The 23,067-nt window shown below is 30.9% G+C and overlaps 5 protein-coding genes, 1 long non-coding RNA gene and 1 pseudogene across 6 annotated transcripts; 2 read left to right on the plus strand and 5 right to left on the minus strand.

Annotated features, from left to right (window-relative positions):
- The first annotated feature begins 2,458 nt into the window (after positions 1 to 2,458).
- On the plus strand, positions 2,459 to 4,286 carry LOC124912535. Its single transcript, XM_047453173.1, has 3 exons — positions 2,459 to 3,666; positions 3,748 to 3,951; positions 4,019 to 4,286. Exons 1-3 carry the CDS (start codon positions 2,545 to 2,547, stop codon positions 4,142 to 4,144), a joined length of 1,452 nt encoding a protein of 483 aa, XP_047309129.1. The 5' UTR covers positions 2,459 to 2,544; the 3' UTR covers positions 4,145 to 4,286.
- A 208-nt stretch (positions 4,287 to 4,494) lies between these two features.
- Positions 4,495 to 5,275, minus strand: LOC124912874 (translationally-controlled tumor protein homolog). Its single transcript, XM_047453514.1, has 4 exons — positions 5,248 to 5,275; positions 5,063 to 5,136; positions 4,712 to 5,004; positions 4,495 to 4,631 (listed from the first exon to the last, which is right to left on the minus strand). The coding sequence occupies exons 1-4, from the start codon at positions 5,273 to 5,275 to the stop codon at positions 4,514 to 4,516; spliced, it is 513 nt and encodes a 170-aa protein (XP_047309470.1). The 3' UTR covers positions 4,495 to 4,513.
- Positions 5,276 to 7,081: 1,806 nt separating this feature from the next.
- LOC124912875 (chorismate mutase-like) lies at positions 7,082 to 8,171 on the plus strand. Its single transcript, XM_047453515.1, has 3 exons — positions 7,082 to 7,555; positions 7,714 to 7,806; positions 7,896 to 8,171. Exons 1-3 carry the CDS (start codon positions 7,082 to 7,084, stop codon positions 8,169 to 8,171), a joined length of 843 nt encoding a protein of 280 aa, XP_047309471.1.
- Positions 8,172 to 8,469: 298 nt separating this feature from the next.
- LOC124912876 lies at positions 8,470 to 9,981 on the minus strand (annotated as a pseudogene).
- A 1,465-nt stretch (positions 9,982 to 11,446) lies between these two features.
- LOC124912877 (pectinesterase-like) lies at positions 11,447 to 13,219 on the minus strand. Its single transcript, XM_047453516.1, has 2 exons — positions 12,202 to 13,219; positions 11,447 to 12,136 (listed from the first exon to the last, which is right to left on the minus strand). Exons 1-2 carry the CDS (start codon positions 13,217 to 13,219, stop codon positions 11,448 to 11,450), a joined length of 1,707 nt encoding a protein of 568 aa, XP_047309472.1. The 3' UTR covers position 11,447.
- Positions 13,220 to 14,452: 1,233 nt separating this feature from the next.
- LOC124912588 lies at positions 14,453 to 15,501 on the minus strand. The gene is made up of 2 exons (XR_007096695.1): positions 15,111 to 15,501; positions 14,453 to 15,022 (listed from the first exon to the last, which is right to left on the minus strand). It is a non-coding gene; the product is annotated as an uncharacterized LOC124912588 (long non-coding RNA).
- Positions 15,502 to 18,151: 2,650 nt separating this feature from the next.
- On the minus strand, positions 18,152 to 19,150 carry LOC124912878. The gene is made up of 3 exons (XM_047453517.1): positions 18,998 to 19,150; positions 18,673 to 18,920; positions 18,152 to 18,594 (listed from the first exon to the last, which is right to left on the minus strand). Exons 1-3 carry the CDS (start codon positions 19,148 to 19,150, stop codon positions 18,192 to 18,194), a joined length of 804 nt encoding a protein of 267 aa, XP_047309473.1. The 3' UTR covers positions 18,152 to 18,191.
- Between the last annotated feature and the right edge of the window lie 3,917 nt (positions 19,151 to 23,067).

The raw sequence follows: 23,067 nt of genomic DNA on the forward strand, positions 1-23,067 counted from the left end.
AAGAACAACAACCTAGAAAGATTCCCAGCGTGTTTTTAATGATCTTAAGAACATATTAAAACTAATTTCAAGTCATCCCGATCATGTTTGATCAATAACTAATTTTTTTATAAAAACAAAAAATTTAGTTCTTGAAATGGTTAAAACGAAAAGTCAATGTTTTATGTTCTAGTTTTTTATTCAACTATGAAGCATAAAGAAGCTATTGACAAGCTCATTACGCTTCATTAAGTCATAAAAATCAAAAACCTATTTTTTTAATCTCAAAATTGTTTGAGTTAAATGGGACCTCATCCCGATCAATAACACATCATGGTGATATTATAAATGATCATTAGGACCATATGAAGCTTCTCATGCCCTTGGATCAAAAGATCGAAACCACAATCAAAAACATCAAACATCTAGTTTGATGTTCTTGAGACCAAGTAAAGTTAGCACAAGGCTAACTTGGGCCGAGAGCTCATTGCACCTAGGACCGAGGAAAGTTATCCCAATGTTAGCCTAGGACCGATGAAATTTTAGCCTATGTCTAAGCTAGAGTTAGCTTATGACTGAGGACTTTCGCACCCCGACCAAAGAACCAACACCCCGACTGAGGGATCCTGACCTAGGACCGAAGGTTTTAGCCTATGACCGAGGGAAATCGCACCCAAGAACGAGAGGGTCGGTCAGGCCTGTTTGGTTTAAATTTTAAAATTACTTTTATAATTTTGAACCCAAAACCATTTTTTTAAAATTAAAAAAATATAGAAAATGATTTTAAAATATTTTTAGTATATTTTCACAAAAAATATTTTGAGAACCTGTTTTTGATTTATTTTTAGATCTTAATATCCTAAAACTGATATTTTTTAGGTACATTCTTCACTAATCGTCGACATCAGTCTTAAGTACCAGCATTTAAATATTGTTTTTATTATTTTAAGTACAAGAAAAACGTGTGCATATCTAGGTTTTGAAGAATAGTTGGTTAAATAAAGCGTAATAAAAAACAATTTTCAAAAACCAAGACTTTATAAAATAAAAACTGTTTTAATGGGTACGAATGATATAACGCAAAAGCCATCTCCCGAGCATCATCAAACATCGAACCTAAAAGAGCTCTAATCAAAAATACGTTTATAAACGTATAATTTTATAGATTTAAATTAATTATTTTTTAAATTAATTTAAATTTTCTTTAATTAAATTTTGATTTAATTATTTTAAATCTAATAAATTATTTACAACTTGATCAAAATTAATTACTTTTTATAATTAATTTCAAAATATCATCAAGACATATTTTATAAATTTTTAAAAAAAATACTATTTTATTAAAAAAAAAATCAAACATATAAACCAATGTTATTTCTTGAATTTCTTCTCATATTAATCAATTTATTAATCAAAATATTAAAATATATTTTTATTAAATTATTATTTTTTATTTTATCATTATATATTAATACTTTTAAATTTTTTTATATTTTTCTCAAAATCATCTCTACCACCTATTGTTATTTTCGTGTAACAATAACTATTGAAAAGGCACAAATTATGTCTTCATATCTTATTAAAATTACAGTCCTGCCCAATCTTTATTTACTTTATGAATTGAAACTTTTTGTTCTCCTTAATTTTAAATTTTAAATTCTCTAAGTATAACAATGATTAAAAAAGTAAATTAAAATAAAATAAAATTTTATATTAATAAACTCTTAAATTATTACTTCAATTTAATATCTGACTCTAACAATTTTATTTATCTACAAAATATATATAGGACTATTGAAAAGTTTATTTATAATTTTTTTAGTTAATATCCTTATTTGTGCCAATTCTTTTTATTAAAATTTTTTGTCTAGGAATACATCTCTAAAGTAGAGTGGATAATATCACCAAATGACCAAACTAAATACACTTAAAAAATCAATGTATATGTTCATGACCCTTGATATTTAGATTGAATGAAATGAAAGATTCTTCAACTATATTATTTACTTAAGTTAAAGAAATACAGTTTTATTATGGAAATAATTTCGAAAAAAACATACACTTTTTAAGAAAAAAAATACAGAACAAGTAAAATTTTAAAAATAAATAAAATTGAGAGATACTAATTTTTTTTTTAAATATTGATGATTCCAATATCACATACAAAGTACTCAAGAAAAAGTTGAAAAACCCATCTTCAAAATTTAAAATAAAAAACTAATTATTTTTTTTTAAATAGTTCATATATATTAAAAATAAAAAAATTGTTTAAACGCAATAAAAATACATGATACAGGAAGGAAAAAAAAGGTCATAAAACATGAAAATAAGATAAAATACAAACACAATAAATAACTTGTAACAATTAACTTCCGACCAACTCTATCGATTTTCCGGAACAAAAAAACCAAAAAATTTATATATATATAGTTAACCAAAATATTCTTAAAACGCAGTGAGATTGAAAGCCCGTTAAGCCCAAATCGACCAGTGAAGACTGAAGAGAGTGAGAGAGAAAGAAATTGAGATTTGGAGGTTCTTGGTTTTGGTGATCTTTCTAATCCAATGGCGGGTTTACGACTCCCCTTCGTATCATCTCTAGCTAACGCTATTGTTTCTCTTCAAAAGGAACCCATTTCTACTCCCGCCCCATTCAAGCTCACTCGAAGAAGAACAAGAAAGAATCATCTTCGCCTAAAGATTCTCAAGAAACCCCAAACCGAAATTCTCTTCCCCGAACCATTTCCCGAATCTCCCACAATCCAATTTCAAACCCCATCTCCAGATTTATCAGACCCATTTCTCGAACAGGATGCAAACCAAGGAACAACCACTGATACCCATCAACAACAACAATCTCAGTATTCATCAGACCGATTTGTCGAACTCGACCCAAATGAAGGAACTACAGAAACAATCGGAGTTCCCGTCGGCGGCAGCGATGCTGGTGGTGTCAATACTACATTTTCGACGAGGTCAGTTGTTAAAGTAGGGATGTATTTAGTTGCAGCTTTTCTATTTCAAACAGTATTCGCTGTATTAGTATTCCGGCCAGATGGTTATGAACGTGATGATAGAAGATTGGATGATGTAAATGAGAAAGAAGTAGAAGGAAATTCTAGTATGGGTGTTGATGAATCTGAAATGGGAAAGAAAGTTTTTGAGATTCAAGCCATGGCTAGAGCTGCTAGAGTGAAAGAAAGATTGGAGTTTGAAAGAAATAGGGCAGACAGTGATGAAGTTATTAGAACTGGCATAGGGAAGGAGGTTGATAACAAACTGGTTAATGTAAGAACAAGATTGCAGAAAAGTCCAGTGAAGCTACCATTGTCTATGCCCGAAACTGATCAGGATCAAGAGACATCTAATTTAGGTGATTCTGAAAACTTGTTGATGTTTGAGAAAAAGTACAAGTTCAAGAACTCATCAGCTAAACCGGATAATAAGCCCCTTGGATTTCGAGGTTTCAGCAACAATGGCAAGTCTGGAAGAATCGGAGATGAACTAAACGGAAGCCATAAGAGTAGAAGAAAAGGGAAACCAGTCAAACCAGCTATAGCAAACAGAAGAAAGGTTGAAGAAAGTGATCAAATGAAAAATGGTATTGCTGAATCAAGAAAACAAAACAGAGAGTTGGATGATAATAAAGACGATGATCTGTGGTGGTTGAAACTTCCTTATGTTATGGTTTGCATCGAGAATCTCTTATCTCTCTCTGTTTCAGTTGCGCACATATAGAAAAAACTAACGAAATTTATGCTATTTCAGGCTGTTTTTATGCATGGGCGTGAGGAAGGTGAAGGACCAGAAGGGTTGTTTTCGATAAAGTTGGCGAATTCAAGTGATATGTTGTCGTCTCATACTGTTGCTTTTGAAGATCGTGGCGATGCTATCAACTTCTGTTATATACTGCAGTCGTTTTTTGGTGAACTTAACGATTTTAATGCCGATATTCTTCCATTACCAGTAAAGGTTAGAATACTTGAATCATCAAATCCTATTTTTGTTAGAACTAGTTTTAAACTTGTGACTTGTTTAGGAACTGGAAGTGGAAGTTAAGTCAAAGAAGATGAAGGTAATCGTGGTAAAGAAGGGACAATTGAAGCTGTATGCTGGACAATCGCTTTCTGAAGTCGAGTCAGCTTTACATTCTTTAGTTAAATGAGACACAACAAGAATGTTGTACAGAAGAAGAAGGTGATGCAAGCTCTAAAGATGATTTCTTCATATAGGTTCAAACTTTCTTCAATTCAACACATTGCAATTTTGTCCAATATGTATTTTTTAATCTATTCATTATTGTTGTTCAAGGAAAGACTAGTAGAGAATGATCTTAGGAGTTTAGATTTTCACAATATTAGCTTATTTCATCATACCCTAATCGATTATGACCCGATAAACTATTATAATATTTGCATAAACCAAAAATACAAAATCAGTTAAGAAATATAACAAAAACCCATAAATCAATCTAAATAAAATAGTTTGAAAAAAAAAAAACTAGCAAAAACTGAAAAAACAAAATCTACTAAAATTAACACTTGACTTCCTTCAAACCATGACCAAAGTACAAAAAAGTTGGATTGATAGCACCATCCTTGTAATAAGCAAACACCAATGTACTATCATCATTCATGCTCTCCCCAACAAAGCTGCAAAAACACATCATATTCATTATACAGTTTCCTCAAATCTTCAATAGAAAACAGATATATATATATAAAGATCTTACAATTGGAGATCACTGAGTTGAGATAGCAAGAACTTGGTTGCCCCTTCAATGTTCTTCTTGAATTCAATTGCTTTCTCACCATCAAGCTTAGGAGTCAACAATTTAATGTACTTTTTAATGAATACAACAAATTGTCTCTTGTCGAATGGGGGTTGTTCTTGAAGTCTAAAGGTATCAACAATGTCAACAACCTTTACAGATTGATCATCAACACCTTCTTCTTCACCAGCACCTTCTGCAGATGGGTTAGCACCAATGTCTATATCTACTGATCCTGTAACAACCCACTGAAAAAAGAACAAAATTACATTCAATTTTCAATTGTTTATAATGTAAATTATATAAACAGACCTTTCCCTCAACTTCCCATAGAATCCCATTCTGGATTTCCTTGTAAGGAAAGGAATCAGAGAGAAGCTCATCACCTACAAAAGTTTGGACAAGCAAATCAAATCAAATCAGAATTCAATATTTGAAACAGAAGATCAAACATATATGATTATGAATTGGGGCTATAAAAGAAGAGATCTTTTTACCTGTGAGCAAATCTTGATAAACCAACATGATTGATTGCAAATAGAAACTAAAAAAGAGAAATTGAAGGCAAAGGATGAGAGAAAGAGGGTTAGAAGAAGATGAAGTTACTCCTTATTTATAAGGGTTTAGATGATGACGGCATAACTAATTTCTATTTTTTCTCAAAATAATTCCTTTTGCAAACCTAAAAATTTCTCTAATTAAATAAATAAATAAATACTTAATATATTTAATTAATTCTTAAAATTTTATTTTATTCTTTTTAATTCTTAAAAAAGTATGAGAAGAGAAGAGATAAATCTTTTTAATTTTCCAGGTAACTAATTTATGTAATTAATATTTTATTTTAAAGTAAAATATAAGTTTTAAAAATATACTAGTAATAAATAATTTTAAATAAATTCTTAATTATTTATTATATATCTATAATATTAGAAAAATTAAAAAAAATAAATTAATTAAAAACTAATAAAATTTCTCTCTCTACTTCTTTTTATGAATGACAATAGGGCGGGCACTGTTTTTGTTAAGGGATTTTTAATAAAATAATTTTAAAAAATAAAAAAAATATTATATAAATATTATGTAAATATATTTTTAATATAATATATATTATAATAAATTGAAATTTTATATTATTCTAAAAAAATAAATTTAAAATAAATAAATATATTGATGATTTAATATTTTTAATTATATTTTATCGTGTTTGAGGCATAATATCATCCCTGCCCATTTCTTTTCAGTTACAAGAAAATTCTATTAGATTTTTATAGGGCGGTTTTAAATTATCATCCTTACTCTCATTCATCCTTTGTACCTTCTCATTTTTTTAACCATTCTCTCTTTAATTTTTTTAGACCTATATAATATCATATTTAAAATATATATTAAATATTATTTATACATAATTAAATATAAATATAATTAAAAAATTAAATTACAATTTAAAAAGAGTAATATTTATTAAAATCAATTATATGAATTAATTAATTTATAAATTTATAAATATAAAATTAATTTATTTATGTAATATATTATTTATATTAAAATAATTTGTAAATTTGTAAAATTTAATGGGAAATTTGATAATATAACCCTAAAAAGAAATATCTTAGCGAGTGAAGTGCTTACGCCCCTTTCTGGGGCGTTTTTGATTTTTAACCTTTTTTTCAAAATTTTTCCAATTATACCCTTAATAACCTTTTTATTTTTTACAATTTTTTTCTTTTTTTTTTTCTTTTTTTTTCCTTTCCTTTCCTTTCCTTTCCCCATTCCCTTTCTTTCTTCCCGTTTTCCTCTTCCCCTGAAGTCGCGACTGTTGGCTTTCCCCGACCATTCTTCCGGTCCCTTTCTTCCTGCCGAGCATCCCGACGATCGCCAAGCCACAGCCGGACGATCTCCAAGCACCAGCCGGACGTTCTTCGTTTCTCGTTCTCGTTCGAATCATTCAGAGACTGAGGTTAGTTCTCCTTTCTCGTTCTATTCATTCAGTTTAGTTTAGGGATTAATGATTACTGCAATATGCCTAGATTACTGAAGTTTAGTTTAAGTATTGCTTCATTTTGGAAATGCTCAGTTAGTTTAGGGTTTGGGTTTGGGTTTGGGCGTGGGGTTTGGGCGTGAGGTTGGGCGTTGGGCGTGGGGCGTGGGGCGTGGGGCGTGGGGCGTGGGGCGTGGGGCGTGGGGCGTGGGGCGTGGGGCGTGGGGCGTGGGGCGTGGGGCGTTGGGCGTGGGGCTTAGGCGTGGGGCGTGGGTCTTGGGCGTGGGGCTTGGGCGTGGGCGTGGGCGTGAGCTTGAGCTTGAGCTTGCGGTGATATATGGTCAGGTTTTATGCATCATGAGGAGGAGCTTGAAGAATCGTGTTCAGATCATATTTCTGTGGAAAATCATGCGAGCGATGTTTCGACAAGTTATAACCATGTTCCTATTCGTTTGCCTAGCCATGAACATATCAATGTTAATGTTTCGGATACAGAAGAGGATGAAGAGGAAGACGAACAAGACATTGATGATGAAGGACAGACGGGGAGAATGGTTAGTATTTTGTCGAGTTCTAGTAGTCCTCCTGAAACTAGTTACAGATTAACGAGGGAAAACAGTAGAAGGCTTTTCTGGGATGCTTTCTCTAGACGGAATTCTATAAGAAGGCATAGAGGAGATTCAATTGCTGCTGCTGCTGCAGATGGTTTAGGATCTCATGATAGATTCCTCTTCGACTTTGATCTTAGTGCTGATTCTTCTGATGATGATCAGGGTAATAGAATTCACAGCTCTAGCATTCAACGTCTTCAATCACAATCTGAGGTACTATTATGTAGAGCTTTTGGTTTTTCATGTTATCAAAGAGTTATTTGAACAATGGTTTTTTTGTGTTGTCAAAGAATTGAATAATGAAAATAGATGATATAGATATGTTATCCCCATTGATCAACTTGACGAATTCGTGTCAATTCTTCTTCCAGGCCCTTTCGAAGAGAATTCACTATGGGAAATTTGTAGCAGAGGCTAAGTGTCGAGCTTCGCTCGAGGACTATACAAGTGCAATAAAAGCACAAGTAAGTGTGTGGGAGCACTTACATAAAGTTCCTGTTAGTTGTTACAATAGAGGTCAATTAATGAACTCTTGATATTGTCTTTGTTGTAGGACCGAAAATGGCTGATGGATTTACTTACATATCCAATGGTTGAAGAAGCAGTGAAGAGAAGGGTGGAGATAAAATCGAAAACTCATGGTCAAGAAGTGGTGATTAATCAGGGAGATGAACTGGTTTCAGGTTCAGATCCGAATTACAGAATAAAACCAAACTTGGTTGGGGATTTGTATGGAGATTGGATCATGCCATTGACCTCCCCTAATAATAATAATAATAATATGTTATTAGATTACTTACTACTTATGTATTATAAATCAATGCCCTAATGTTTGGCCTCCCCTGTTTTAGAACAAAACAAAATCTTATCTATTGCCGACCAATGAATGCTGTCTTAATCTTATATTAATTAATTATATTTGTATGTTTATTTCAGATTTCAATATGATTTCCTTATTTATATTATTATTGATCTTTTGAGAAAAGAAAATGAAAGTGTAATAAGGAAGAGGACGCGTAATGAAACAAGTATGAACTAGAGTGAGCTGGATAACACTAACTGCTCTGCTGATCCATCTATTAATTATATATGTTAACTAAGTTTTAAGATTCAAGTTACTTGTTAATAATTAGCTAAAAATGAAACTTAGATTTAGTATCATAATTAATACAAACTAATTTCATGAGACAGAATATAATAATCCACTGAATAACAAACTAAAATAAGCATACAAAATTCCAACAAATTTGCTAAGCTGAAACTTTGTCTAACCAATTGTAGGTTCACAACTTTGTCCAACCGATTGTAGGTTCACTTGGGTGGTTTGCTCCAAGTTTGTTTATGTTCCTCAAAACTTCCAACAACTGCCAATTGTTGTCTGTCTGTCGGCATATTAGCATTAGTAAAAATTCTCTGCCCATCTTCAGATTCTAATCCCATTGCCACTACTACAACAGACTTCTCTATAAATTCTGAATTTAATTGAGACCGGTCGCCAGCCATTACTAATGCACCTAATATTTCACCTAAAAGCATTCCCTGCAGAATAACATAAACAAATGCCAATTATTTATTGTATACAACCTAGTGTAACCAACCAATGAATGGATATCAACTTACCACATGTTGATATCTGTGTTTCTTTTGTTGCAACTTGTATAGACGAGACAATAATCGTTTAGCTAGAAAAGCTTCGGGCGTCTTCTTGTTGATACGAAGCCTTTCTAGAATCACGGGGAATTCACTGAGCTTACGCTGGACACTCAATGGGATAAGTGTGATGTTAAGACCAGATTCGAAAACTATTTTCGCAGCCATGGAATCAAGAAACATGTTGAATTCTGCAAATTTGTTTGCGGGAATTGTAAAGATATTGTCATTTTCTGTATTTTTATTATCACCACTTCTTATGTGTCCACCATTTATAAAGACCTCCTGCATCACATCCAGAACCGTCAAGATTTTTTATATAAGTTCAGGATGATCAGTATCCCGAGGAGCTCCATATTTTACTGAGTTCTCAGAAGTAAACCTGAAACCAAAAGAAAAATAATAATGGTTAAATGCTTTTGTCGTTTTTTTACCCAAACAATCTTTAAATGCAATTTACAAGGACAGTTTACCTTCGTGAGCTTCGTGGTAAATCACGAGCTAATCCATAAAGGGTGTCTGAGTCGAGGAATCACCATTACCATTAGGGATAGCTTGAGTGTACTTGCAATCACCAACAGCCGAGAAAATAGAGTCAGACTGGTTCATTGGAAGTACATCTCCTAGACCAACAGGAATGTCATCGCGACCCATTATGTGTAGTAAATCATAGATGACATCTATGGTTGCTGCATTTGTCCAGGCAGTAGCAGACACAAGTATAGCCTGGGAACATGATCCACGCTCAAGCTCAAGCCCACGCCCCACGCCCCACGCCCCACGCCCCACGCCCCACGCCCCACGCCCCACGCCCCACGCCCCACGCCCCACGCCCCACGCCCCACGCCCCACGCCCCACGCCCCACGCCCCACGCCCAACCTCACGCCCAAACCCCACGCCCAAACCCAAACCCAAACCCAAACCCTAAACTAACTGAGCATTTCCAAAATGAAGCAATACTTAAACTAAACTTCAGTAATCTAGGCATATTGCAGTAATCATTAATCCCTAAACTAAACTGAATGAATAGAACGAGAAAGGAGAACTAACCTCAGTCTCTGAATGATTCAAACGAGAACGAGAAACGAAGAACGTCCGGCTGGTGCTTGGAGATCGTCCGGCTGTGGCTTGGCGATCGTCGGGATGCTCGGCAGGAAGAAAGGGACCGGAAGAATGGTCGGGGAAAGCCAACAGCGACTCCAGGGGAAGAGGAAAACGGGAAGAAAGAAAGGGAATGGGGAAAGGAAAGGAAAGGAAAGGAAAGGAAAGGAAAGAAAAGAAAAAGAAAAAAAAAATTATAAAAAATAAAAAAGGTTATTAAGGGTATAATTGGAAAAAATTTAAAAAAAAGGTTAAAAATCAAAAACTTTATTATGGAGGTTAAATATCAAAATTAGCTTCTTTTTAGGGTTATATTATCAAATTTCCCAAATTTAATATCATTAAGATTTTAATTTAATTTAGAGAAATTGAGAGAGAGAGGTTGAAAAAAGAAGAAGAGGTTAGAGCTGAGGAAGCGCCGCCGGTGCCGGCGCCGGCGTTTCCAGGAAAATAAGGAAAGGAGTATTTTTTTACGATTGAATGCTCGAAGCCGGTGGAGCGTGGAGAAGTTTCTTCAAGATTGTATTAAGCTTGACGGAAAGTCGCGAAACCGTCCCTATCTCAATTTTCGAAGAGGTTAGATATCTCTTTTTTGTCTAATTTAGTGTTATAATCATATAGGAAAACAAGATTTATCATACAAAGAAACGAAAGAATGGTTAAATGTGTTCATCTTCATTAGGATTTCGTTTAAGATGCTTTATAATTTACAGAATTAGGTAATTTGCTGTTATTATCTTCTCCAGTCTCAAGTAAGTTAGCAATGGTGCTGGAGTTTGACTAATGATGCCTTAGAGATGATGAATGGATTCAGGTTCTATTCATTGTTGAACTGTAAATGGAAATGAATGTTTTAGAAGTTTCTCTTTTGGGGATTTAGGGATTTCAGACATGGATGATTAGTTTGATTGAGTTGAAATCACTTTGTTAGTACTGGTGAATCACTTATTAGGTGCTGGAGTTTGATATTGATGACTAAGAGATGATGAATGCTCAAGTTCTTTTCATTGTTCAACTATAAATGGAAATTAATGTTCTAGAACTTTCTCTTTTGGAGATTTAGGAATTGCAGACATGGATGATTAGTTTGAATGATTTGAAATCACATTGTTAGTAGAGGTGAATCACTTATGCCTAAGAGATGATGAATGCATCAAGTTCTCTTCATTGTTCAACTGTAAATGGAAATGAATGTTCTCTTTTGGGGATTTAGGGATTCAGACATGGATAATTAGTTTGAATGAGTTGAAATCACATTGTTAGTACTGGAGATGATATGCTCAAAGGGTATTCTTTTTTGTTTATTAGAAGAGAATCTTGATACATTATCATTACTACAAGACCAAATGTCTATTATATGTTTGAGTCATAGGGTAATCCGGTTGGCTTAACCCATAGATTTCCTCTAATGAAATTGCTTGCACAAAAGTCACTAGCTTCTAGGGCATTTATCTTCTTGATTCCTCCCCAAGTCACCCTTTTGCTTGTGCTAGCACCTGCACCAGTATTCCCAAGCTCCGCGTAGAAGCTTGTTTCGAGTCCAAAGCTGCCTGCCCATGGAGCCCATCCTTGAGGTGCAACAATTCCGTCAATGTTGGAATTAAGAATGATTGTCCTAGAGAATAGCTTCCATGGTCTACCTAGATAGACCATTACGGGCTCAATCGAGGCCTTCAGTTCCGGGGATGGGATGATATTGCAGTGTTGGAGGACAAGACCGGTGTTCTCACGCCTCTCATCACGACCCTGTGCTGTTACCATGCAAGCCTGGTTTTCAAGTGGCTTCCTCACTATCATGGTACAGTTTTGGAATACAGCGCTGGCATCACCGAAGATGAAGTCGATGGTTCCTGAGATTTGGCACTCGCGGTAGAACTGACGATGGGCGTGCGCGTAGAGGGTGTCTTGATAACCGTCGAAGTTACATTGGTAGAACATGGCCATGTCGCTGGTCACACGAACTGCCACCGCCTGATGCTTAGCAGCTCCGGCGGAGTTTTCGAATCCGATTCCCCTGGCGAAGAAGTGGTTTGCTTGCACAGCTGCAAAACAATTAGTTGGTTAAACGAAGTTTAGTGTTTGAAGTTTTGTGAGATCGTTAACTTACTAAAGGTAGCCGAATTGAAGGTTGGGGTTCCGTCGACGACGTTCTTGTTTCCGGTGATCCTCGTCATGTTAGGACCCTCTCCCAACAACACAACATTGCTCATCTTCTTGGTGACCATGACATACTCATTGTAAACACCGGCCTTGATGAAGATAACAAACGGTTTCTTATTCTTCTTCGGCACCTTAGCCAATGCTTCCGTGATTGTTTTGCAATCACCGGAACCATCTTTTGCCACGACCACATTGGGTGTGAGTGTGCCGGTAAGGTTGTATGCAGGGGTGGGGAAGGAAATAGAAATATTGGATGCATGAAGCAACCTTCTTTTTCCGGCGTCAACCCATGCAGGCATGCCGTCTGATGCTAGAAGTTTTCGTCCGGTGAAGGAGTTGATATCTAGGGTTGTCAAACTCTTTGAGAACTCGTCGACCATGGCCAATCCGTTCCTGGTAAGCTCACCTGAGACCTTGAGAAGTTGTTTCATCTTCTCACTTGCATCCCCAGTGGTGTTCTCGAAACCGTCAAGGCATGTACCTTGGAAGGTTAGAGCCCCACTAAGCCATGTCTTGATGTCGGCAAGGTAGTCATCGAGGTTCTCAAGGTCAAAAGTATCGAACCTGTGAACCGTATGACGAAGATCCTCCTCGGAATCTTGTAGAAGCTGGTGGCAGTTTTCATAGGCAATTTTGGTACGGGGATCAGCCTCGGCATCCTTGAGGACGGTCATGTTATTCAAGGCGTCTCCAACTTGTTGAATGGCAACGTTGAATGCAATCCTAATTAGGTCTTTGGGATTTGTGATGTTACCCGCTGCATTCGACAATGTGGTTTGGCACGTCTCCTTGTAATCGGTGGGTTTACATATGGCCTCGACAGCCTTGGAAGACGCCGATTTTTGATTGGAGTCTTCCAACGAGGGCGAGGATGTGTTCTTCTTGTGGTAGACGACGTATACACCGATGAGCATGCCGGACAACATGAGCATAGAGATGCCAACAGCCAACTTTTTATTACCCATGACTAAAATGATATAAAGAAAATGTTGTAAACAAAATGGAGAAAATTGTTAAATTATTTTCTCTTTGTTTGGGAATTTTCTTTAGAAATAATTGAAAGATGAGGGGATTAATAAAAATTAATTTTTTATCATAAAGATGTAATCCCCTAAGAAGGAACTCTTCCTCCTTTGAGTTGAAGATTAAGGTGGGAGGGAGGTGCATATTTATACATGATAATTAGATAGCAAGATTAATGAATGGGTGAGATAATTAATTACGGTTAATTCAGTTTTAACATCTGTGGCGGGAAAGTGAAAGAAGTTTTATGTGGATATTATTCTCTTAGAAATATTTCATGTTTTTTATTTGCATATATCTTTTTAAAGAAACTAGTTATAAGACTTATCTTATTGTAAAGGGAGATATGTTTGGTGCTTAGCAACCTTTCTCATTATACTATTGAAAATATTAATATAAGATATATGAACTGGTCAGACGAAATTAACCGCACGCGAGGGGTAGAATCGTCACGCTCAAAACTATTAAAATCTCGAGTTTACTTTTAAAATTTTACGATTTCACATTAGGTTAACGAGTCTGATTTTAAGTAAATTCTTACGATTTTAAATTTACAATAATAAAATTTTACGAGTTTATAAATAATTTCGATTTTATAATTTTATACCATTTACTTTTACAAAAATAAATTTATATTTAAAAATAAAAAATAAAAAATAAAGTTATTATTTATTTAAATAAATAAATTTATTAATTTTATAAGTAATTTTTTTTAAGTGTTATTTACTTATTATTTTAAAATTGATTAGATATAAAATACTTCAATATATATGTATAAATAATAATAATATATAACTATTATTTTTTCAAATTAAACTCCTACGATTTTATGAGTTTATAACTGACTAACGATTTTACGTAAACTCTCGATTTTGATCGTTTTGGTCATGCGAAGGAAATGCATGTGAAATTATTCGCGTTACGTGAAGAGCATAATCATTTTAAACTTTTCACATGTTTTTCTTTCGCAATACGATTCTGTCCTTCACGTTACACGACGAGATAATTTCATCAGAATAATTAAATTTGCTTCACGTGTCGGAATAATTTTAATAATTAAATTTGTGCAAGAATCAACACACATTTGTAAGGCTTTTTAGGGTCAAATTTCCTTATCAACTCTGTTAATTAAAATAACACAACTACAATATGTCACATTAGTGAAAAACTTCTATATATAAATATTAATTTATTAATAATTAAAAAAAAATAACAAGACAAGCTATATAATATTAAAATGACTAATAAAAATGAATAATCTTGAAATTGCAAAAATGAACTTGTTAGGCTACAATGGGGGTGATGGTGATGGGGGAATTAATAAGCATAAACAGTTCCACATGATAAGGCCATTAACAAGAAGGCCGCCTGTTCTTCCTCCTCCCCCATTAATATCTTTCTCCTCCTTAACTTCTCCACAGTAGAAGTTGTAGATCTCTTTCGAGTAATCTTCTTTCTATTATCATTCAATCCTCCTTGAACAGAAGAAGAAGATGAATAAGAACATCTTCTCTTTTTCCTACTCTTTATTCCGCAAGCATTACAGAGTGACTGCAGCAACAGATCGGATCCAATCGAATTAAATAAATAAATAAAATGGAAGATGATTGAATATGATGAAATTGAATTACCTTAGGTCCAGCTGGTCCACTTCTCCAAAGAGGTGTTCTCGATGTACCGCAATCAACGCAAGTCTTAACATCGATTCCTTCCGACGAATCATCACTCGTCTCCGATCTATCCAACTGAATATAAAATAAATATGAAGATCAGATCAGATCAAATGAGACAAGGAAATCATTAATAAATATAGATCGTGTGATTAATACTCACTTTCTTACTCCGATCCATCATTTATATTGGATATCTAGATCTGAAAACAAACCGCTAGTATGTATGTATGTATGTATCTTGTGGTGGAAACAAACAGATCTATAGGAACCGAGCGAGCGAGCGAGATCCACAGTTGTAATGACTAGAAAATGCAGTAGACAAAGTGGAGAGAGAGCCAGGTCGAGTGACGACGAAGAGTGTAAACCGACATAGAGAGAGAGAAGGAAATGGAGGCGGGAAGAAGATGAGACCTGAAAAATGATATTCTTCTTTAGCTGATCATAAAGAAAACCCTAGAAAGCGGTGGTGGATGTAATGAAATTATCGAAAATATCCTTTCATTTTTCAAGACCCGCCAAAATTTCCCCGCTGTAAATTAGGAAAGGCGCCATCTGAATATTGTTTTTTTTACTAGATTCAAATGTTCAATTTCGCCCTTTATTATTATTATTATTGAAAAAAATTATTAGTTTTATATTTTGCATATCACTAAAAGAAAATTAAGATGAGTTAGTAATCGGACTGTCGTGATTTTTTACTCGATTTATTTTGTTATGGCGGTTTTTTGTCGAGCGGGATTGTATTTGTGTAGCTCATTTCGATTTCACCATAATTTTGTCTTAGACACTAAGAGCATGGCTATCCATGACCCAAAAATGGGTAATGATGCCGGTTATAGTTGATTTTGTAGATTTATCATGATCAAATGGTTGGTCATTCAATGACCAAAATTACAATCAGGTATTGGTTTTTGTCAAATTTTGATAAAAATTATAACCAAAACTCATTCAATAAAATGCTGCATTTGTCAGCATCTGATTGGTTGCCTTTATTTTTTCATCTCTTATTTTTAAAATCCGATTTTAGTATTATTTATAATTTTAAAAAATAAAATAAATAATATATCAAAATTCATAATTTTTCGAGATCTATAAATAGAGACCACTCTTGCTATATTTCGGAGCACAAAAAAATCACAATTTTCTCCATTTTTACTAATTATCCTCCTTTATTTACAATTATCTATAATTAATACTAAATTATTATGGATAATTATAACAATAATCCAAACACTTCCACTGATTTTGATCCTGAATATGAAAGTTTTCGACAATTCAAGCGTAATAATTCAACCGGGTGGCAAAATATGATGTCGTCGGGAGATATTATTATTTTTTATTTAAAAATTAATTATTATTTTTTAAATTAAAAAACATTATTATGTATAAAAATTAAAAATTAAATATTATTATTATATTTAAAGATTATTTTTTATTTTTTTAATTTAAAAATAAAAATAATATTTTTGATTATCTATTAATTTTGTTGGTAATAGATAAGCACAATGACCAAAATCTTGGTCATAAAGCTCTTTTCATGATCATGATTATGAATCATGATAAAAAATGGGTTATTGATAGGGATGCTCTAACATTATCAATATATTTATTTATTTATTATATTTTATAAGAGTTTTAAATTTATTTATTTATAATAATATAAAATATATAATATATAATATATGATACCCGCTTGAATTTTCTGAAACCTCCGAATTAAATATGCACCCATGTCATGCAACAAGTTAAGTTGGATATTAATTATGATATAGATGAAGAAATTGGATTGTTTAATTTGGAAACTTTTAGATTCAAGCGGAATTTGGGTTTAAAAAATATATATATTTATTTTTAAATATCTTATTTAAATATTGATTTAAAAGAAATGATATATTAAAATATATTTTAATTATATATTAACACATTTAATAACATTTTTTCGTTTAAATTTAGTTATACTTCAGCTTCAGGTGTTTTAAATAGGCTCGGTTGGCTACTTAGGTTAATCGGTTTCTTAATCTCATGTCGATTAGTAATGATTTATGTTTTAATTTTATGTTATGAAATGGATTTCGAATAATATCATGACTTAATTTAATAATTTTATGAAATTTTGCCATATTTGTATGTGTTTAATCTTTTAAAAAAATTACAATAAAAATAGTTTAGTGGTTAATATAAAAAATTATGACATTGTTTCATTTTCTTGAAATTCTCTATTAATTTTTTATTATATTTATTTGTTTCTCATTCTTTCATTTTTTTTTTCTTGAACTTAACTCATTGTTTATTATTATTTTCCTTTACATTTTAGTAAAATGAACTTTTACTTTGGAAAATATAAGGAAAAATCTGTAACCTTGTTCAGAAAAATAAAATAAAAAAAAACACAATCTTAAAAGGATTACCCTTAAAAAAATATATTGTATAAAATAAATAAAATACTAATAATGAGGGACTAAGTTTAATTCTAGTAAAAAAAAAAAAGTCAATGTCCAATAAGCATTTCTAATAAGGCATGAAAGTGATTTAACATAATAATAGAAAGAAACAAAAAAGAAGGGTTTAAGAAAATCCCATTAAGATTGATGCAATATATGAAATATTATAAAATACTACTAAGATTCAACATAAATCCAACAGTAATCAAAATCAAATTTCATAATATTTTTCTAGTTACTATCAAGTTTGTATCAAAATGATAAAAAATTACCAAACTTATTTTTGTAAAAAATCTACAAATTTGATAAAAAAAAAATTATCCACTTTTTATCTGAAAAAAAAATTGAATCTACTTCAATCATATTTTTCACACTAAATATAAATAGAATAACTTTTATTTTTAATTTGGACAATTTTAAAAAAGTAATTGTAATTTTGATAGTGATGGTGATAAAATAACACTTTCAGAAAGTTTAATGTCAATTTTAATTGTTGTTATGTACTTTTTATTTTATTTCTCTATATTTTATTTTATTTAACCATGATTTATTATCAGAAAAAATATAATACAACCTTATAATGCTATGATTTTTGTAAGGTTTATACATGTACTTTTCAAAAATTAAATTTTATTTTAACCCATTAAATATATATTGTGATATAGCAATTAATTTATCTAACAATAAGAATATGTGAGTGTAATAAGTAAACAAGTATAAATAGTTCAAGAATTAATTAATAATTCACAAAAATCACGTTCTTGTCTTTCTTACATTTTTCCTCCTTACATTTCTTTGGCTTAAACTTGAATATTTGTGTTGGGCTTTCCAAAAAATGATAAATATTCGGATAAGGGTCTTCCGGTTGAATACATATTTCTTATTACCGGACTCTCATTTGGCATGGTTGTGATTTCCGACCGAGGAATCGGTGATCGAGGAGGAGTCAAATAGAGAGAGGCGGCATGTAGAATATCGCGGCGAATTCTAGCGTCTTCTTTAAAAAATGTCAAAGCTCGAAGAGCCGTTATGTATAATCCAACCGCTAGAAAAACAGTGGTTAGACCAAATATACCCGCGGTAGCAAATAGACCGGGCCGGACAGTTAGACATCTTAACCTCGGCCCGGTCCAATTCTTTACGTGGTCAGACTCGATGCTTATGCCTATCAAAAGCAAAATCTCTCCAACAATAAAAGAAATCCTACATAAAAAAGAAATTGATTTATTAGTGGTAAAAGAGTGCAACTTTTTGACCATTTTAAATAGAATGAGTACCTACCAAGTTGATACGAAGAAGAAACAAGCCTGCCATGTAAGAGACTTGGCCGAAGTCGAAATTGGATCCCACGCGGACGCACTATCAATGGAAGTAGATTTGCTAAGTGCTGCCATGAGATAGCCGTGTTGAATCGACACGGCTATCGCTAACTCAACGAAAGCCCCGCCCGCAGTTATCAAAGTTGTTTTTCCACTCCCCGTATATTTACATTCATGAATTTTCTCGTCAAGAGTACTCACCCATGTCATCTAAACTTAAATGAATCTCAATTTAAAAAAATATTGACAATTAATGTGCGATTTAATGAAATTTATGATCTTATTACCTCTGAACGGTTGGCTTCGGCTATGAGACAAAGGATGAAGCACGAGAGACTAAGGAGTATAGAGAAAATCATGAGAAAGGCCCCGGTTTTGCTGCCGAGTTCAACTCCATGGGGGCTCGGGGTGAGATCGGCGTGGGTGATTGCCTTCGCCATGGATGATGTAGATGAGGAATAGAAGATGGATTGTGTATAGATTTTTATAGAGGAAAGGGTAAAGAATAACTTTTTGAAAAAGAAAGGGAGCAAATAAAGGAATTGCTTGGAACAAAGGTTGCTTAAAGTTGAGAAATTCCCAAAATATTATAATTCATGTTATATTGAAGTTCATTTCTTTTTCACGGTGGTTCTTAATGTGACAAGTCATTTTCATATGATTTTAGACATTATAAACTGTTTTTCTTTCATCTTTAGATGTGTTGATGATATTGGGGAATCAACAAATTTTGTGATTTATTCTCAAAAGTAACACCTAAGTCAATATTATTTATAACTTTAACCTTGAAAGTAATATTAGTTTCTTTTTTTAACTTTAATTATTTATTCTAGATGAATCATAATGAATTCATTGAAAGTTATTTTTATTAAAAATCTTTTTGATTCATTATGAATCATGAAACTTAAAAACATATATATAATATTATTATTGATTTTAATATTGAAACATGCGATCTTAAGAATCACTTGAACTGCTTAATGAATTTATTATTAAAATGAAACATGCGATCTTAAGAATCACTTGAACTGCTTAATGAATTTATTATTAAAATCATCGTAAATATAAAAAGTCATGTCAGTGAGATCAATAAGTATTTAAAAAAAAAACAAAATCAATAAGAAAAAAATCCTTAGATTATGATATCAATGATTCTTATAAAGACTACATTAGGACATATCACATCTATCATCAACAAAAGCTGGATATCCGACTTATTTGAGATATTGAGTTTGAATTTGTAAGCGTCAAATTTTGTGCATAGTTAAATGGTTAAATGTGTTTATGGGCCATGTGATTAACCTCTTTTAGTCACATTTTTATCTCCTCTTCTAGCCTAGCGGTAACAAGAGATTCTGAGTTCGAGCCCGTCAGACGACAAGTTTTGAATCTGATTAAATAATTAAATGTGTTTGCGGACTATATGCTTAACCCCATTGTGACCATATTAAAATTCTACCAAGATAGCCTAGTAGTAATAGTCAATTTAAGAGACCAAAAGATTATGAGTTCGATTTAATTTAAAAGTGTTTTGAGTTTAGGTCAAGGCTGTCAAAATCGAGAGTTTACGTAAAATCGTTATCCAGTTGTAAACTCGTAAAATCTAAAGTTTACATAAAATCGTAAGAGTTTAATTCGAAAAAATAATAGTTATATATTATTATTATTTATATATATAATTAAAAAATTTATATTTGGCCAATTTTAAAAAATTATATATTTTAATATAAAACTAATTAAAAAATAATAATAAGTAAATAACAATGTAAAAAATTATACTTATAAAATTAATTATATTAATTAATTTATTTAAATAAATAATAATTTTATTTTTTAATTTTTAAATATAAATTTGTTTTTTAAAGTAAAATCGTATAGAATCGTAAAATCGAAATTATTTATAAACTCGTAAAATCGTAAAATCTTATTAATATAAATTTAAAATCGTAAGAGTTTACATATTTAAGAGTTTACTTAAAATCAAAATTGTTAACCTAATGTGAAATCGTAAAATCGTAAAATTTTAAGAGTTAACTCGAGATTTTGACAATCTAAACGGAAAGACATAAACGGAAAGACATCGACTGTGATGTGTGATTTTAGTTCTCTTATAATTAATTAATTTTTTTTTTTTTTATGTGTGTGGGTTCTTTCATCCATGAAATATTCTTCCCAAACACTAAAATAAAATATAAGCAATCTAAGATAAATTCTCAATTTAGGTTAGTTAATCAAATTTGTGAGCATTTATTTTAAAAAATAAAAAATAAAAGTTGAATACTCTGAAAAAGAGGTTGCCGGGCCTGTCTAAGCCCACGTTCAAACAATATATGGAAATATATAATCAAATGTTTAGCCCACTCCATTTAAATTGTCATGTTTTTAAAACCTAATTATGAATCTTTTCATTTCTCTTTGGGTTATTTTTTAAAATTTTATAATTTTATAGAAAATTAATGAATTTGATTTAAGTAAATTTTTGAATTTACGATAATAAAATTTTACGAATTTATAAATAATTTTGATTTTATAATAATATACGATTTTATTTAAAATAAAATTATATTTAAAATAATTTTTTTTTATTATTTATTTAAATAAATAAATTAATATAAGTATTTTTTATAAATATAATTTTTTATAGTATTATTTACTTATCATTATTTTTTAATTAATTTTATATTTAAATATATAAAATTTTAAAATTGAACTAGATATAAAAGTTATATATATAATAATAATAATATATAACTAATATTTTTTTAAATTAAACTATTACTATTTTAACTTTAAATTTTAAGAAGGACGCTGAAAATATTTTTTTATCTTTCTTAACCCTACTAATTTAATGATTTTTTAAGAACAACATTTTTTTTATTTAATTTTAATTTTTTGAATACATGAAACTAGTCTTGAGTCAAGGAACAATATAAAGACGATTCATTAAATTTTTTAAATTGGAGTGAAGGAATATTTTTACTTTTTTTAATAATGTACAAATTACTTCACAATAGATTAAAATATTGAAATGAGATTTGAATTATTATTAAATATTCAGACAAACTCTATATCATTGTAATTATTAAACACTTATATCATTTAATTAATAAAAAAAAATGAAAGTTTTATTTATGTAATGATTTTTCTTCTCTTACATAAATTATTATTTATAATAATAATAGGTGTAATTATTCATTCAATTAGCAAGACTGTATTTATTAAGAGTACATTTTCTTACGCAAACACATTGAAATTTATAGTTACAACTTCCATCAACACGACCTTCATTCTTGCAATGTTTCATGCAATTGTAATTTATTAAGCACATGCCTTTGAAAGTACCACTTTTAACCGTACCAACACATGGTTTTGATATCACTAGATAATTTTCTACAAAATAATAATATAGTTATATTATGAATGATTTCAGTAAATTTTATTAAAAACATTAAATAAACTTACGTGAAACAAGAAGAGTTAACATCAATACAATACTGAAAAATAATTTCATCATATTATTATGGATGGATGATTTTTGTAAAGATGATGAAGGATTATAATGAATTAATCTATCTATATATATTATTATTATTGATATCTTCAAATCTTATATTAGATTATTATAATCTATTTTATTGTTAAGATTATTTCAATATTAACTTAAAAGGTAAAATCATAAATTTTCTTATTTCAAATTCTAAATTAAAATATTACTCACATATATATATCAAATATTCTGATAATCTTTTTTTATATTTTTTTAAATGTACTACTTTTTGAAATATATAAAAAGTATATATATAGATATATTGTATTATTAACTTACACACTCAATTCAATGAATTGTTATTATCTAAAATAAAAATAATGGTCAAAGTAATTAATATGTTACAATGAAAAAAAAGTAAAAACCATATAAAAAGTAATATGTGAAATGAAAATAATAAATAAAAGATGAAAAGTATATAATTATAATTGGAATTAAAAGATTTAATTCTAATTTTTATATTTGTGATTTCTTAACTTATATAATTCATTCCAATTTTGATAGAATTATAATTTCAATTAGATTTTGTCCATATTTTATGAATAAAATAAAAAAAAGTTGTAAAATGGATTGTCCAAACGGTGTAGTATGTTGAAATTTGATAATTGAGTATAGGAGACATGTAAATATAGTATTTAACTCAAGATGTAAGAAATAGCTTGAATTTTGTGTAAGTTAATTAAACATTAAGTTTTACACTATATTTTTTTCAAAAATTTAATTCACTCTTAAATTAATATAATTCTTTCTCATTAAGACTAGATAGTTTTCAGACTATCACATAATGTATTTTTAAATATTATTTTTCTC

This window comes from Impatiens glandulifera, chromosome 8, assembly GCF_907164915.1.
Source record: "Impatiens glandulifera chromosome 8, dImpGla2.1, whole genome shotgun sequence".
NCBI lineage: Eukaryota > Viridiplantae > Streptophyta > Magnoliopsida > Ericales > Balsaminaceae > Impatiens > Impatiens glandulifera.

Bases quoted from the DNA above. Each gene is read 5' to 3' on its own strand.
- LOC124912535 (XM_047453173.1), top strand. From the start codon at position 2,545: ATGGCGGGTTTACGACTCCCCTTCGTATCATCTCTAGCTAACGCTATT. The intron at 3,667-3,747 runs GTTTGCATCGAG...ATGCTATTTCAG, and splicing joins TGAAACTTCCTTATGTTATG to GCTGTTTTTATGCATGGGCG. The intron at 3,952-4,018 runs GTTAGAATACTT...TGACTTGTTTAG, and splicing joins TTCTTCCATTACCAGTAAAG to GAACTGGAAGTGGAAGTTAA.
- LOC124912874 (XM_047453514.1), bottom strand. From the start codon at position 5,275: ATGTTGGTTTATCAAGATTTGCTCACAG. The intron at 5,137-5,247 runs GTAAAAAGATCT...AAACTTTTGTAG, and splicing joins TTATCAAGATTTGCTCACAG to GTGATGAGCTTCTCTCTGAT. The intron at 4,632-4,711 runs GTAAGATCTTTA...GTGTTTTTGCAG, and splicing joins CAACTCAGTGATCTCCAATT to CTTTGTTGGGGAGAGCATGA.
- LOC124912875 (XM_047453515.1), top strand. From the start codon at position 7,082: ATGCATCATGAGGAGGAGCTTGAAGAATCGTGTTCAGATCATATTTCT. The intron at 7,556-7,713 runs GTACTATTATGT...TTCTTCTTCCAG, and splicing joins GTCTTCAATCACAATCTGAG to GCCCTTTCGAAGAGAATTCA. The intron at 7,807-7,895 runs GTAAGTGTGTGG...TCTTTGTTGTAG, and splicing joins CAAGTGCAATAAAAGCACAA to GACCGAAAATGGCTGATGGA.
- LOC124912877 (XM_047453516.1), bottom strand. From the start codon at position 13,219: ATGGGTAATAAAAAGTTGGCTGTTGGCATCTCTATGCTCATGTTGTCC. The intron at 12,137-12,201 runs GTAAGTTAACGA...ATTGTTTTGCAG, and splicing joins CTTCAATTCGGCTACCTTTA to CTGTGCAAGCAAACCACTTC.
- LOC124912878 (XM_047453517.1), bottom strand. From the start codon at position 19,150: ATGGCGAAGGCAATCACCCACGCCGATCTCACCCCGAGCCCCCATGGA. The intron at 18,921-18,997 runs GTAATAAGATCA...ATTTAAGTTTAG, and splicing joins CCGAAGCCAACCGTTCAGAG to ATGACATGGGTGAGTACTCT. The intron at 18,595-18,672 runs GTAGGTACTCAT...TTTTTTATGTAG, and splicing joins TTCTTCTTCGTATCAACTTG to GATTTCTTTTATTGTTGGAG.